Consider the following 15,575-nt stretch of genomic DNA (forward strand, 5'->3'; position numbering starts at 1 on the left):
TTAAGATGACAAATAACAGGTGTTCCACCAGAGTTGCCGAAACAGCAAATATTGCTTTAGGTCATGTCCCATCAACTACTAACAGAAATTTGCTTTTTTGTGCTCCCCAACTTTCTTAGAATTTTAGGTTTTTTTCTTTCTTCCATCTGGGTTGGTTGGATTTTCAAACATCAGCTGCTCTGCGGTGGAGGGGAGGGTGAGATGGGAGTAGCAGTGGATGACAGATTGTGGATCCACACAACAGCGCTCTTCCCTGCTGTCTGGGGGTGCGAAACGGCTCAGCTCATCCGCACCCGCCCACCCTCCCACTGCGAGGTGCATCTGCTGGAACTGGCCCGTGGGCGACAGACTGTTTTTCTGAGATGGCTCGTGTCAGAGCACTGGGTGGCAGGTAGGTAGCGACGTGGGCGCTTTGCTACTCAGAATTTCTGAGTCAGAATTTCTGAGTCAGTCTGACACGTAGGCAGCTGCGGAACAGGCTCTCCAGGTTCTTTAATTAACTTAATCCATCTAACCATGGTCTTTAAATAATTCAGTGCCTTGGTAACCCGTGTTCAAACATTTGAAGAATGTTAGTTACTACCATGTTTCAACCTTTCAATTCTAGTTTAAAACACCTTATTTTTCTTCTTGTTATTTACAAGCTGTGACTTCATAAAAAATACAGTATTTGAGGGGAAAAAAAGAAGATGTTTAGATGACCAATAATGAGCGAGGAGCCAGCCCTATTATACTCATGGGATCATTTCAAAGAGTAAAGCAACAATGCAATAAAATGTAAATCACTCAGGTGTTTTTCTGAGAGTCACACGAAAATCTTCCCATCATTACAAACTGTAAAAATCATCAATGTGTTTATTTGAACCTGACATACTCCTAAAATGTTTAGATTGTTTGCGGAAAAAAAAAATCATGTTTTACTTACTTACTTCCTAAAAACAGAAACCACCTAGATTCATTTTTTGGTGCCTTTATTTAATATTAGCTACTCCTTAAAAGTGATATTTATTTATTCTTTGAATTATATAAAATATAATTTTTATTAAACTATTATATCAAATACTAAATATCATACTGTTAATTTTAAGAAAATATGAAGCACATACTTCTTTTTGGGGCTTTTTTTTTTCAGTTTCCCAAACAACCTTTTGTAATATTAAATTAGAAAACAATATTACAGTTTAGGTACTCTTTCTTAGCCTGGAAGTATTTAATACTGTTGTTAAATGTAATCATTAAATGGCAGATCAGCCCGGGGAATTCACATTCTCAATCTGAATGACTTCTTCTTTCTTTTCTACTTACTGATATTCTATTTATCCTTCAAGGTCAAAATCAGATATCACCCCCAAAAGCCTTCTTCAGCCTCTGCAGTGAGTTAATCGATGTGTGTGATCCAGCATGACACCATGGTATGCTGTACCAACAGAAGGCACTGTCACCTACACTCCAAATGTGGCCCTCATCATGCCCCATTAGGGTTTACTGTGTGCCTCGTGTACATAGATCCTCCTGGACACCCAAAAGGGATCTCAAGTTCAGCAGGTTCCGGACCCTGCTCCAAATTCTTTATCCAGCACCTTCTCCTTCCATGGCCTTCCTTTGGTCTATAAAGAAGAACCACATTGCCAGAGGCTCAGGCCAGAAACCCTGGGGTCATTCTTCACTCTTCTTTTTTTACCCCTCACATCCAATCTATCAGCAAAGCCAGATGGTTTGGCCAACAATATGAATCCAGAATCTGACCACTTCTCATTACCACTTTTCTCAGCCACCAATAGGCATCGGTGCTCCAATGACCCCCTGGGTCATCGGAAGAGCCTCCTTTTAGGTCTCAGCCTCAGTCTTGCCCTCCTACACCATCCAGAGTGAACACACTGGAAGAGTCAGTCAGATTGTGTCAACTCTTTGCTCAAAATCTCCCGGTGCTTTTCCCCTAGCTCACATAAAAGCCAGATGCTTTGTAGTGGCCTGGGACATCCTACAACATCTGCCCCCTCCCCTTCTTCCTGACCTCATCACTCCCCTCTCACTCAGCTCCAGCCACAGTCACTTTCCAGCTGCACCTCCAACAGGAGCCTTTGTTCTGGAACACAGCTTCCCAGAAAACTGCATAATGCACTCCCCGCCTCCTCTAACTCTTTATGTAAGTGCCATCTTCTCGGTAAGGCCTTCACGGACAACTTTATGGAAGACTGCAATCCTGGACTCCGCCCCCTTCACCATAGACTAATCACACACTCCCCATCTCCTTTGCTCTGCTGTGTTGCTCCCGAGCACCTATCACCACCTAACATCCTGTGCATTTCCCTTAGTTATCTCCTTGTTCATGCTGGAGCTCAGAAAATGATAACCCAAAATGAAGGTCCCAGAAGCAAAAGTTTTTCTCTGATCTTCTCCTGCCCTCCTCTCTCTCACCCCTCATCCTTCCCCGAGGCTAGCCATAAAATCTGGAATACCTCTTCCCCAGGGTGGATCCTAGAAACCAGAACCGTTTTCCCCAAAGCCAGCCATAAAACCAAAAAATACTCCTCTCTAACTTTTCCTCCACCTTTCTATGTAAAACTGGCCAATGAAATTATATGACCTACCTTGTTTGACTGTAGGTCATAAGAACCCTCATTCCAGAGAGGGTGCTGCCCCACACCCAGAAGGAAGGAACACATGCTCAGAGAGACCGAGAAGATTCTAGATAGGCCTTGCTGGGCTTCCCCCCTCAGTCTTGTAAGAATGAGATCATTCCCTTTTGGTCCAATCACATTTTTTACACACCTGTTTATCCTTTGTTGAACTTAAGCATAAAAGTGAATGGTTTCCCCTGTATTTTTAGGTCTTCATTCTGAAGGCTCCCATGTCACATAAACTATAATCAAGCAACTGTATATGCCTTTTCTCCTATTAATCTGCCTTTTATCAGTTGATTTTCAGTGAACCTTCAGAGGGTGAAGGAAAACTTTTGGCCCCTACAATTGTATCTCCCACCCCGACGCAGACTGACACATCCAGGAGGGCAAAAGTGATTTTTCTTTTTGTTCCATGCCATATCCCTAAGTGCCTGTAGTAGTACCTGGTCAACCCAAGTGCTCCACAAACACTCACTGAAGAATGAATGCCTCTCTTCTCTTTAGATCACTTAGGGCCTTTTGTGGTGCACTGAGTACACATGAGGCCCCTCAGATATCACTGCTTTTATATGGATAGCTTCAGAACCCATTTGGCAATGCAGGTCTGTTTCCTCATCTAAGAATAAAGTTATATCTAAGGTCTCTCGAATAGAAGTAACATCTTGAGAACTTTCTTCATTTTTCAAAAAAGGACACAGATTCAGACGTATGAAGAAATGTGCCTTAAGATGCTCCTTCTGAGCACCTGTTGACTGCTAGGGATGCCAAGTGAGGCCAAGACAGGTGCTATGGTAACTAGGTGCCAGGTAAGGCCAGGTGAAGACAGATGTTATGGGAACCAACAGATAGAAAGCTAAGTGCTGTGGAGAAAGAGCGGGAAGGGGTCTGGGACAACAGAACCTGAAAAGAACCTGCTTCTCAGTAGCCCCAAGTCCTGTGTGTGCCTGGCTCAGCACGCCCTGGGGAGCACACTTTGCTGGGATAGGGCACTTCTGCCACCTCCCTTCTCAGTGCATACTTCCACTAAAGACTCTTCAGACTCTATTCAGATGAAATGATGAAATGATGAAACCGGTGACTGAATAAGCCCCAAGACGCTTCAGTGAAGCAGAGTGAATAGGGGACTGGGGCATCAACTTGAGTAAATAGCTTAACTCAGGTCGCAGAAACCCCCACATAACAAGGGATGACCATAACAACTGGAGCCTCCAACTCCAACTCTATTGATCATACTCAGAGATATGAAAACTAACATGTTTTACTCTCTCTAAATCCCTTAGAAACATTCTACCTGCTTTTGTTACATTTTGTTATTTGAATAGTTTTAGGTTTACTTTCTGTTTTTGAAAGAAAACTGTTTTGGCAGGGGCGGTGGCTCACACCTGTAAACCCAGCACTTTGGGAGGCTGAGGTGGATCACTTGAGGTCAGGAGTTCAAGACCAGCGTGGCCAACATGGCAAAACCCTGTCCCTACTAAAAATACAAAAGTTAGCCAGGCTTGGAGGCATGCACCTGTGGTCCCAGCTACTCAGGAGGCTGAGGCAGGAGAATTGCTGGAACCCGGGAGGTGGAGGTTGCAATGAGCTGAGATTACGCCAGTGCACTCCAGCCTGGGTGACAGAGTGAGACTCCATCTCAATAACAAAAAACAAAAGGTTTCTTTCTTCTTTTTAAAACTGACACATAATAATTTTACACAGTGATACCTCAATACATATAATATACAGTGATCAGATCACGGTAATTACCATATCCATCATCTCAAATGTTTATCATTTCTTTGTGTTGGGAACATTTAATATCTTCCTTTTAGCGACTTGAAACCATATATTACTGTTAACTGTAGTCATTCTACAGTGGTATAGACAACCAGAACTTATTCTGCCTATCTTGCTGTAGTTTTGTATCCTGTAACAAATCTCTCCCCATCCCCTCTCTCTGTACCCTTCCCAGATGCTAGTATGCTCGGTTTATTTTTTACTTCTATAAAGCCAACCTTTTTTTTTTTTCTCGCTAACCATTTCCATTTGTTTTTGTTATCTTCCATTGTTTCTTTTTGAAAAGATAATCCCAGAAGTTAGTACATTAGAAAAACTGTTTGAGATTAACTTTTTTTTAGCTTCCACATGAGTGAGAACATGTTGTATTTAACACTCTGTGCCTGACTTTCTGTCCTCTGAATGCACCAGCCATGACTTCACCAACTCTCTCTGAGTCCCCTGGGAGCTTTCTGTCTAAAAGCCCTTCCATGGGTACTAACACCTGAGTCTCAGAGGCAGCAGCAGGAAGGCTTTTATTTCACAAAATATGTCAATCCCAGTCAGAGGAGCCAATGCAAAAAGCTAGACTCTGATTTGGGATCAAGCAGATGGTAGGAAATTAAAAACACTGTCAATGTATAACCTAAGCCAATTAATCTCATCAACATAACAATCAACTGTTTCATAAATTGAAGAAGGCAAGCATGACACCAGTAGAAAGTCACAGATAAGCCCTTCTGGTCTGATTCAAGTTCAGGGAGATAATCCCAGAGTCCTTGCAGGTGCACAAACTACACCTCCAACTCCTCATTCTCTCTCTTCCTCCATTCAGCCTCAGATCGGGGTCATCACCTTGCAGTATGCTGCTGACAGAGAGTGGACCATGAACTTTGAGGATAGGACAAAAAATAAGGGATCTATGCAGAAGAAACAAAGTCGGAGTACAAACTGAGTCTAGGAGATAGAAGGATCATGGGAGACAATAAAACACCCCAAAATTGCCTGCTTTCCAATAAAGGGACAACCTTTATCTCCTGCCATGAATAAGCCACCTGGGCATGACACAGTCAGTGGAGAACTTCAGCACCTTAGTATTTCACAGATTTGTCAATAATACAATTGGAAAATGTCTTTGGAGAATAAAACCCAGCACAGTGCAGCTCTGAGTATGTCAGAGTGTATGAGGCAGATGAGATTTCTGTCCCTGAAACCAACCTTGTAGTAAGCTGAACCATGTGGAATTGCCATTTTTATGGGTCAAAACAATTGAGGGTCGGCAATTCACAGGCTCCAAAGACAACAGACACTCACACACAGCAACGGTCCAATGAGTAATGTCATAAAACAACTTGTTCTGAAAGCATCAGAGTTCCCATTAGGGTACTGGTTCAATCAAAGATTCTGTTTTTGATAGGACTTATAGTTATGTCATAAAAGCAAAGATATCATTTCTTCCAAGTTATTGATAATAGTAGCAGTATCTTTCAGGGGCTATAAAATGACACTCACACACAGCAACAGTCCAATGAGCGATGTCATAAAACAACTTGTTCTGAAAGCACCGGAGTTCACATTAGGTTACTGGTTCAATCAAAGATTCTCTCCTTGATAGGTCTTACAGTTATGTCATAAAAGATCATTTATTCCAAGTTAATGATAATAGTAGCAGTATCTTCCAGGGGCTATAAAATAGGCATAGATAACAACAAATTTGTAATTAAAAAAAAAACCCAAACCTTCAAAATACTAAAAACTGATATGTTTTATAGACAGGTATGAGTTCACAGATTTAAACACTAAGTATCCATTCTCTTTGACCATTATTGGGTGGAAACGTTTCTAGAATTTATTATATACTTCCCTGCCTTCTTAGGTAGAAACATGCTGAGATATTTTTCTTGATGATTCAAGGACGTCGATTATTATATTTTGCCCTAAAACCATGATGCCCCATTCGGGTATATAAAATTGTTTGTTGCAAGACTAAAGACTTAAAGATTCGTCTCTTGTCCTCCACTATTTGCATGGTTTTTGTGCAGCTAAATAAAACCTACTATGTACCTCTATATTAGTTTGCTAGGGCTGCCTTAACAAAAGACCACAAGCGGGTGGCTTAAACAACAGAAATTTATTTTCTCAAAGTTCCAGAGGCTTCAAGTTCAATATCAATGTGTCTATAGGCTTCATTTCTTTAGAGGCCTCTGTCTTGGCTTGCAGATGGCCACCTTCTCACTCTGGCCTCATTTTAACTTAACCACCCCCTTAAAGACGTTGCCTATAAATACAGTCACATTTTGAAATATTGAGGTTAGAACTTTGACATAAGAACTTGAGGGAGATGATCTGGCCCATAACAAGCTCCTATGCCCAGATGTTTTATCAAAGCTCAGGTTCTTAGATATACCTGCGTTCAAATCAAGACCAAGTCACTTCCAGCTTTGGGACCTAGGTAGAGAAGTTGTTCAACCTAAATTTCCGTTTCATCCTCTGTAAAGTAAGGCAATGATACCTACATCTCATCAGTTTACTGCAATGCATGGAAAAGAATATGTATCAACAATTGCCTGGCACATATAAAGGGTTCAATAAATATGTTATTTTAAAATAAAATTTTAGTTTGTAATTTTTAAACTATCTTTTTATAATCTGCCATGTATACTTTCCCATAGCTGTGCCTTTCCCTCTGTAATCTATTATATTACAGGCTAGAAAACCAGATAATTAAATTTCTAGAATTAAATGTAAAGGCTCAAAATCAAGATCTGTGAATATAGAGCACAAACATCAGAATATGGGATTTTGGATCTCTCTTCTGGCGGATACAGAGTTTGCTTGTTTAATTTTATGTAAATTCTATAGTAGAGATAACATAGTATTTATTGCACATTTTAGACAAGATAATCACAATGTGAAGTGTAGCTTGTTATCATTAAAGGAAAAAAAAGCAGTGACATAAATTGGACCACAAATAAGTGACATCTGAAATAAACATTTGTTTTGAAAGTGGTTGGTGGTGATACATAATTTATTCAATATTGCATACCACTTAAAACAACAGCATAAAGAAGTCTGAGAAGCTGAACTTTCTTATACAAAGTTTCCCAAAAGGAAGTGAAATACTCAGCATACTCTTAGCATACCTTTCAAGTATCATTCTGAAGCCCATGTCAGCAAACTTTTTTTGTCAGACAGTAAATGTTTTAGGTTTTGTGGCCACATGGTTTCTGTTCAACTGTTCAACTCTGCCACTTCAGCCGGAAAGCAGTCATAAATGATACAGAAACAAACAGGTGTGGCTGCACACCAATAAAACTGTGTTTATGGACAATGAAATTTGATTTTCATAAAACTTGATTGTGTCAGAAAATATTATTTTTCTTTTTTTTTTGACCCAATCATTTGAAAATATAAAGCAACTTGCTCAGACAGCACAAAAACACGTGGTGGGCTAGATTAGGTCCGGGGGCCCTAGTTTACCCACTTCGTTCTATTCTTTCTCCTCCCCCACCCCACCAAAATGGAGTCTCGCTCTGTTGCCCAGGTTGGTGTGCAGTGGTGTGATCTTGACTCACTGCAACCTCCGCTTCCTGAGTTCAAGCAATTCTCCTGCCTTAGCCTCCCGAGTAGCTGGGGTTAAGGCATGCAACACCACACCCAGCTAATGTTGGTATTTTTAGTACAGATGGGGTTTCACCATGTTGGCCAGACTGGTTGTGAACTCCTGACCTCATGATCCACCTGCCTCGGCTTCCCAAAGTGCTGGGATTACAGGCATAAGCCACCATGTCTGGCCCACTTCATTCTATTCTAAAAACTCAACAAATATTTGTTGATGGTAACACATTTGTACTACTGAAAATAATCTGAAAACTAAGGATCAGTAAAGCATCCCCCATTGCCTCTTCCCATCTTCTTTATTTGAAAACTACCTATGTTGTAGTAGCTCCCTACCTGCCTTAATCAAAAACCACTGTACACCAAGCCCAATTAAGTTCACTTACTGAACACTTTCAATACAGTTTCAATGCATCTCTTCATAAATAGGAATAAAGCAGTGTCCTGACTAAAGGCACCAGGGCTACCAATGACAGGAACAGGGGCCAGGCATGGTGGCTCACGCCTGTAATCCCACACTTTGAGAGGCTGAGGTGGGAGATGGCTTAAGGCAACAAGTTTGAGACCAACCCAGGCAACAAAGCAAGACCACCCTCTCTAAAGAAAAATAAAAAAATTGGCCAGGTGGGGTGGTGTGCACCTGTAGTCCCAGCTCCTCAGGAGGCTGAAGTGAGAGGATCAACTGAGCCTGGGAGTTACAGGCTGAAGTGACCCATGATGGTGCCACTACGCTCCAGACTGAGTGAGAGAGCAAGACTCTATCTCCAAAAGTAAAAAGGAACAGGAACTGAGCTGTCATGTGGATCCCACATTTACAAAGCAGCAAAAGGTACTAAAAGTTTGCATACTGCATGAATACAAAAATTGTACTTCTTTTTTTTTTTTCTTTAAGATGAAGTCTTGCTCTATTGCCAAGCTGGAGTGCAGTGGTGCGATGTCGGCTCACTGCAACCTCTGCCTCCCGGGTTCAAGCCATTATCCTCCTTCAGCCTCCTGAGTAGCTGGGACTACTGCCATGTACCACCACGCCCAGCTAATTTTTGTAATTTTAATAGAGACCATGTTGGCCAGGATGGTCTCCATCTCTTGACCTCATGATCTGCCCGCCTCAGCCTCCGAAAGTGCTGGGATTACAGGTGTGAGCCACCGCACCCAGCCAAAAACTGTATTTTTACCAAACAGTTGTCACAACATGGCCTTGCTTTGGGGAATGAATAAAGAAATAAACTTTAGTAAATCAACATCACAAGTTGTTCTTAAGGATGAATGACACTGTCCAACGCTTTAGACGGTTACCAAAGTTTAATAATTATTTCTTACTCCCCAGATACCACCTGGACAGTATTTTCTCAATCCTTGAAAAAAGAAAAAAGAAAACCCACAGTATAAAAGTTCTGTGGGAAATTCTGCGGTCTATAATACCTCCTTTTTTTTTTTTTTTGTATACAACTCTTCTTTCGGAAAAGTACTCTTTCCCTCATTCTCATGTGATTCCTATGCAGATGTTGCTGTATCTTTTAGAATGAAGGGTGACGGAGTTCAGGGCATGTGCCCCCCAAACAGGGCACCTCAGCATCTGAGAAAACAGCAGAAGCAGGAAGGTCATTCTTGCCTTCCTCTCAACCTTCTCCCTTAAAGCTCTGCCCTTCCTTTGAAGAAGACCCTCATTACAAGGGTCTATACCTTGAGAAAAGGAATACCCTATCCTTGAAGACACAGAGATGCCAAGAAAAATCTGAACAAATAAGCCTTACTAAATTCCTCCAGTTTATTAGCTTTTTAGATCATATCTTCTTTTTTTTTTTTTTTCTCCAAGACAGACTCTTGTTCTGTTGCCCAGGCTGGAGCACAGTGGCTCAATCACAGCTCACTGCAGCCTCAAACTCCAGGGCTCAAGCAATCCTTCTGCCTCAGCCTTCTAAGTAGCTGGGACTACGGGCACACGCCATCATTCTGGGCTAATTTTTTTAACTTGTAGTAGAGACAGGGTCTCACTCTTGTTGCCCAGGCTAGAATGCAATGGTGCAATTACAGCTCACTGTAGTCTTGAACTCCTGAGCTTGAGCAATCCTTCTGCCTTGGCCTCTCAAAATGCTGGGAGTACCTGTGTGAGCCACCGTGCTCAGCCACATCATATCCTTTTGTTCTCCAATCATTCATCTACACAACTGTCCCTAAAAATACAGAAGCTTCCCTGTTTCTTTGGGTCTTCATTTCTAAAGGCGTCTACGTCATCTAAAACTTACATTAACTAAATGTGTGTGCTTTCATCTTGTTAATTTGTATTTTATTGTAAGTTCCCCGGCCATGAACTTTACGATGAGTGAGAAATCTTTTCTTCCCTACAAAGGGAAATAAAGAGATGTTAAATTGTTTGCTAGAAATAATTCAGAGTCTTTGGCAAAGCCCTGAATGAGAAGAATATTGCTGAATTACCAACCTAAGCCTTCTTCCAAATAGACCATGAAGACTTTACTCAGTTCCTTCCAGAAATGGAAGTCACTACATTCTGGGGTGAGAAGATTCTGACATAAATGCACTCATGGGCCTGTGTTACAATGATGACTACCAATAACAGCATCTTCATAATGCTCATTGTTAGCATTCTGGATAAGTCAAAGATTGACTGTACTGATTAATTGGGTAACAATTATTTCAGTGAGTTGCCATGAAAAGAACTAGAAGTGTTAAGAAAAGAAAAGAAAAAAAAGCACAACATGTCTAATATCCACCCAGAAAAATAAAAGGGATTGCAATTCATTTTATTTCGTTGGCGCTTTTCCAGAAAATATTTTCCTAGTAATGAAGTACACCAGCTTTACTCTAAAAAATTGTCTGTTTCCAGCAAGCAATTTAAAATATTGTTTGTTTCCAGCAAACAATTTAACATCTCTTTATTTCCCCTTGTAGGGAAGAAAAGATTTCTCACCCATTATAAGATTCATGGCCAGGGCACCTATGATAATTGGAAGACTTTAAAAAACACCAAATGAATCAAATAATGGGTAATTATAATGTTGAAACCTTAAAAAATATCAAATATGTCAGATAATGGGACAGTACAAAGCGAACAGAATAGTATTTTTCATTTAGAATAGTTGTATTCATATAGCAAGAATTCATTGATCTACTAACTTTACAAACCAAGAGGCACCTTTTTCATTTAGTTTATCCTTAAATGCCCCTTGCACTGATTTCCTAAATGAACACTTGTTTTGCATGAATACAGACTTTCTTAGGAACTACAAAGCAATCTGAACACCAATAATAAGACGTCTATTCCCACCCCACTCCTTTCTTAAACAGAAACTACAACTTTTTCTAATTCTGTCCTGGGTAGAATATCTCATCTATTCAAGATTATAAACAATTTTTAATATTTAGTTAGGCAATACGATGTTAAGACTATACATGAGTCATCAAAAATCCCACCTAGAACAAAGCAAAGCTTTTTCCTCGAAACTGTTCTTATTCTTGCTCTATCCTCACAACATCATTAATAAGAAAACACCACACACTATAATCATCCTTTGAAATGTTTACCCAACATTGTGACCCAGTTGTAAACTCTGTAGCCCCATGGAAACACTTACTTCTGGGAAGAATGAATGACTCTCAATATAGCACAAATATACTCCCAAGGAAAGGCATGGTGACTTCTAAATGATCTGAGGAACAGAGAGCTAGGTAAAGACAATGGAGGCAGAGTTATGGAAAGAAAAATTAAATTGTATTGGCAAGGGAAAAGACATTCTTTGGAAAGTGAGATAACAGGTCTGTCTTGTGGAGCGCTACATTTAACACAGTTTTTCAGATCTCACAATACAAGCCAGAATTCCACTTCTGTTTATTTCAGGGTAGATTTACATCAGTTTACTAACTCACCCCAGACCTCTGAATAATTGTTTCACGTGATCTACCTGAATAGTGTATTATTACTCATTACCAAGTCATTACCGAGACAATCAACAAGATATAGCCCAAAGGGAATTATACACAATAATTTGGATGGTGGAGAGGGGATGGGGAGGAAGGAAGAGTTGGGAGTCACACAAAGGGACCTAATTCACCTGTAAAGGTTGAGGGTGGGGGGTTACAAAGTTTTCCTGGCAAAGAAATCACAAGGCCCAGGTTCCAGGACAACACTGGTAAGTAGGAAGTGTGTGACCTTGTGCATGACGAGATGGATTGTTTCAAAGATTGGATCTCATAGATCAAAAGAAGGGGCTGTGCTGAACACTCTTTGAGATTCCTCCCACTGTCCAAATACCAACTGATATCTCCACTCAGGGTATGTGCCTTACTAGGTCCGGCTGGGAAAATTCGGCCTTCATTCATCTAATCTGGCACAGTGACCGAGCCCTGGGGCATGCGCCCGGCCTCATCCTTCTCCAGAGGACGCTCCTCCACGGCCGAGCGCCCCGCGGGTGAGTCGTGCGGGGACGTGGCGCTTTAAAGTTTATGAGGAGCCTCGCACACCTCAAGTTGAAGGAACTGCTGAATCAGGGTGCCCCCATTTAGTCAGATCTTAGGCAATCCCATGGTTCCTTTAGCCTCCCTCACCCTTCCTCCTACTCTGAAAAGAAACCGGATCGGCCTGTCGGCCCAGAGGTCACCTGGGAAGAGCAGAGTGATGTCACTCGGCTACCCCCAAAACTGCCTCCAAGATGCAAAAGAGCTGGAATATCTGTGCACCGTCCAAAAGGACGGCAGACTCAGGAAGGTGACCCTTTAGAAGGTATTATTACTAGACTGCACACTCGGCCTCTGGGATGGGGTCAGGAGGAAGGTGGTGAGTTTCCATCATCCCGCTGCCTTGCTGCCCGGCGGCCAGGTGCTGCCACACATTCCAACCCGACAGTTTGGCTTAGGGGACTGCGAAAAAAAGAACTCAAGCGGAGGAAGCACCTGCAGCCACCCAGGCCGGAGTTAGGGACCACTTCCCCAGAGTTACGTACTGCAACAACCAAGCCACGTCTGGAGCCACCTCTCTGGCTTCCGGCTCCGCAGGGCTAGCCCTCCCCGAGTCACCGCGGCAGGGGCCGGGGGCGCCGAGATGAAAGGGGAAGGTCGGAGGGTCGGGAGCACAGTGAGGGGAGGCGGGTTGGAGGCGCCGGGACGGCGAAAGGTGGGGGGTGGGATGGGAGAGTCAGAGGGGCCCGGGACGCCGGGGCCGGGGTGTGTGGGGTGTGGGCGAGGTGGCCAGGGGGCGCGCAGGATACCCTACCTGTGGTGGAGAGCACGGTGCTGGCGAAGAAGAGCGCGGAGGTGAAGTCCCAGTTCCAGTTGCCCGAGGCGTTGCTGAGCACCGACACGCCGTAGTTGCTGGCCTCCAGCACCCGGCCCAGGAACTGCTCGAGCTGCTGCTCCGACAGGCACTCGTGCTCCTCCAAGAAGCGCCGTTTCAGCTTGCGCAGCTCCTGGCGCAGCAGGTCCTCGTACGGCAGCTCCACCGAGGAGAAGACCACGGCGCCGAAGACCAGGTACAGCAGGTAGCCGAGCACCAGGAAGCCGAAGCACCAGGCCGAGCGGTGCCGCTCCACCAGGCGCACGCACGAGCTGCCCGCCAGGGACTGCAGCATCTTCTCCACCGCCGCTGCCGCCGCCGCCAAAGCCAAGGCCAACGCCGCAGACCGGCCGGAGCGCGGCCCACCGCCCCCTCCGGCCCCGCCGCCCCCGCCCCCGCCCCGCCCGGGCCTGGCTCCCGCCCGCCGCCCGCTCCCCCGTGCGCCTGCCGGCCCCGCTCCTCCGGGCAGCGCCGTCTCCCTGCGATTGGCTTTCTCGGGAGATGTTTTTCTTCCTTCTTTTCCTGTTTCCTTGCAATATAAAAAGCCCAGATGATGTGGCGGTGACGTGGTTGCCGGCTCAGGTAACCCGAGAGTCAGCGGAGACCGCGCGCAAACTTGGCCAGAGCGCCAGGGCTGGGCCGCCGGGGCCCGGGACGCACCGCCCACTGCGCGGTTTCCAGAGGTGGGGCCGGCGCTCGGTGGCGCCCAGACCCCGACCCTACCGCCACCACCTCCTCCCGCTCCCTCCCTCCTTGGGTCCAGGAGCCAAACTCGAGCGGACAGCGTGCGTGTGTGTGTGTGTGTGTGTGTGTGTGTGATCGCGCGCGTGTAGTGGGGGCCGCTTTTGGGCAGTGCGCTGCCCGTCCAAGCCCCCTGTCCGAGCTACTCCTGTTTCCCACTTATTTTCTCCTAATCGAAGCCACTATTACAAAACAACAAGCGCTGAAATACTTTCCTTCTTTGTCTTATTGGCCTAAGGATTGAGCAATCTGGTGCCAGTAATGATGGTGAAAATACCAGAACCTCGGAGTTGGAAGGCACCTTGAATCAGTCTCCTCTCTCCCACCCATCCCCCTCACAAAGAGGACTTGAGGGAAAAGGAGAGTCTCAGAGAAGTCCTATTTCTGAGTTCGAATTTTCTAAAACGTGACCTTAGGTTTTATGGTGAAAAAACATCCCAAATGTGTCAACAACTAGAAGAAACTGAGCTTTCCCAAGTGTCACTTCTTTTTAAAGTGACAAAAATGTGGACAAGGGCTGGCGAGCTGCCTGATCGTGGATGAAAATAAAATTGGTACACCCTTTCTGGAAAGGCAGTTTAGCAATACGTCTCAAGAACCTTGAAAGGGTTTATTTGTTCTGATTCAGTGATATGTCCTAAGAAAAAATCAGAGAAGCACTTACTTACAAAGACTGTTCATAGACGATATCTATATATACATGCATGTAGTTGTACAACATAGTGCATACACATGTGAGACACACACACAAACACTATAGAGATGAAATAATGAAGACTCAGAACAATCTAAATATTCCAAAATAGAGAATGGTTAAATAAGTTATGGCATCTCTGCAGCATGGATACCATATAGACATTAAACACATTAAAGATGTGTCTAAAGACTATTGAAGCAAAACTGTGTAGAGTCTCAGACATGTAAAATATTTGTACTTTGTTACAAAATAAAACGACATCTGCATTATTAATCAACTAATTCCTAGTTAAAAACCTAATTCCTGGCAGTTGTCTTTGGGTAATAGTGGAGTATACAGATGACTTTCCTTTCTTGTACCTTTTAATATTTTTCAAATTTTCTACAGTGGATATGTATTATTTTTGTAATCAGGAAAAACATTTAAAACAAACTGAATTGTACAATGAATCATTCCAACACCTACCTGAACTTTTGTCTACTTTACTGAAGTTCTCTAAACAAGTCATATTTTGTATTTTTGTAGAAACTCATGCACATGTCTAACATATGTATCCGTGATTTTTCACTTTTAGTCAGTAGCCTTACCTCCTACATTACTCGAAAGATTGAAGCCAGCCCTCCACTTTACTTCTCTGTACTTCAGAATTTACTCATCACTAATCCATTTCTTCCCTTTGCTCTTACCCCCAAGGAAAAATGCACCTCCTTATTTTCAAGGTGAAAGGAAGCACTCACCGCTCATAGTCCTTCCGCCTCTGGGAATCCTCCCCCATCAGCAAGGGCCCTACTCTTTTAGGACTTGGATTCCTCCTTCTCCCTCAAGTCTCCATCCTGCAATGCCCTTCCCT

The 15,575-nt window shown here is 43.4% G+C and overlaps 1 protein-coding gene across 1 annotated transcript in view; it reads right to left on the reverse strand.

Moving 5' to 3' along the window:
* The window catches only part of KCNK1 (potassium two pore domain channel subfamily K member 1), a 53,437-nt gene extending 39,177 nt beyond the window's left edge, over positions 1 to 14,260 (reverse strand). The window contains exon 1 of the mRNA XM_033196081.1: positions 13,228 to 14,260. Coding sequence (XP_033051972.1) covers positions 13,228 to 13,582 — 355 coding nt within the window. The 5' untranslated portion in view covers positions 13,583 to 14,260. The remainder of the gene's footprint in view (positions 1 to 13,227) is intronic.
* Positions 14,261 to 15,575: the final 1,315 nt, after the last annotated feature.

This window comes from Trachypithecus francoisi, unplaced genomic scaffold (assembly GCF_009764315.1).
Source record: "Trachypithecus francoisi isolate TF-2019V2 unplaced genomic scaffold, Tfra_2.0 Lachesis_group5, whole genome shotgun sequence".
Taxonomy (NCBI): Eukaryota; Metazoa; Chordata; class Mammalia; order Primates; family Cercopithecidae; genus Trachypithecus; species Trachypithecus francoisi.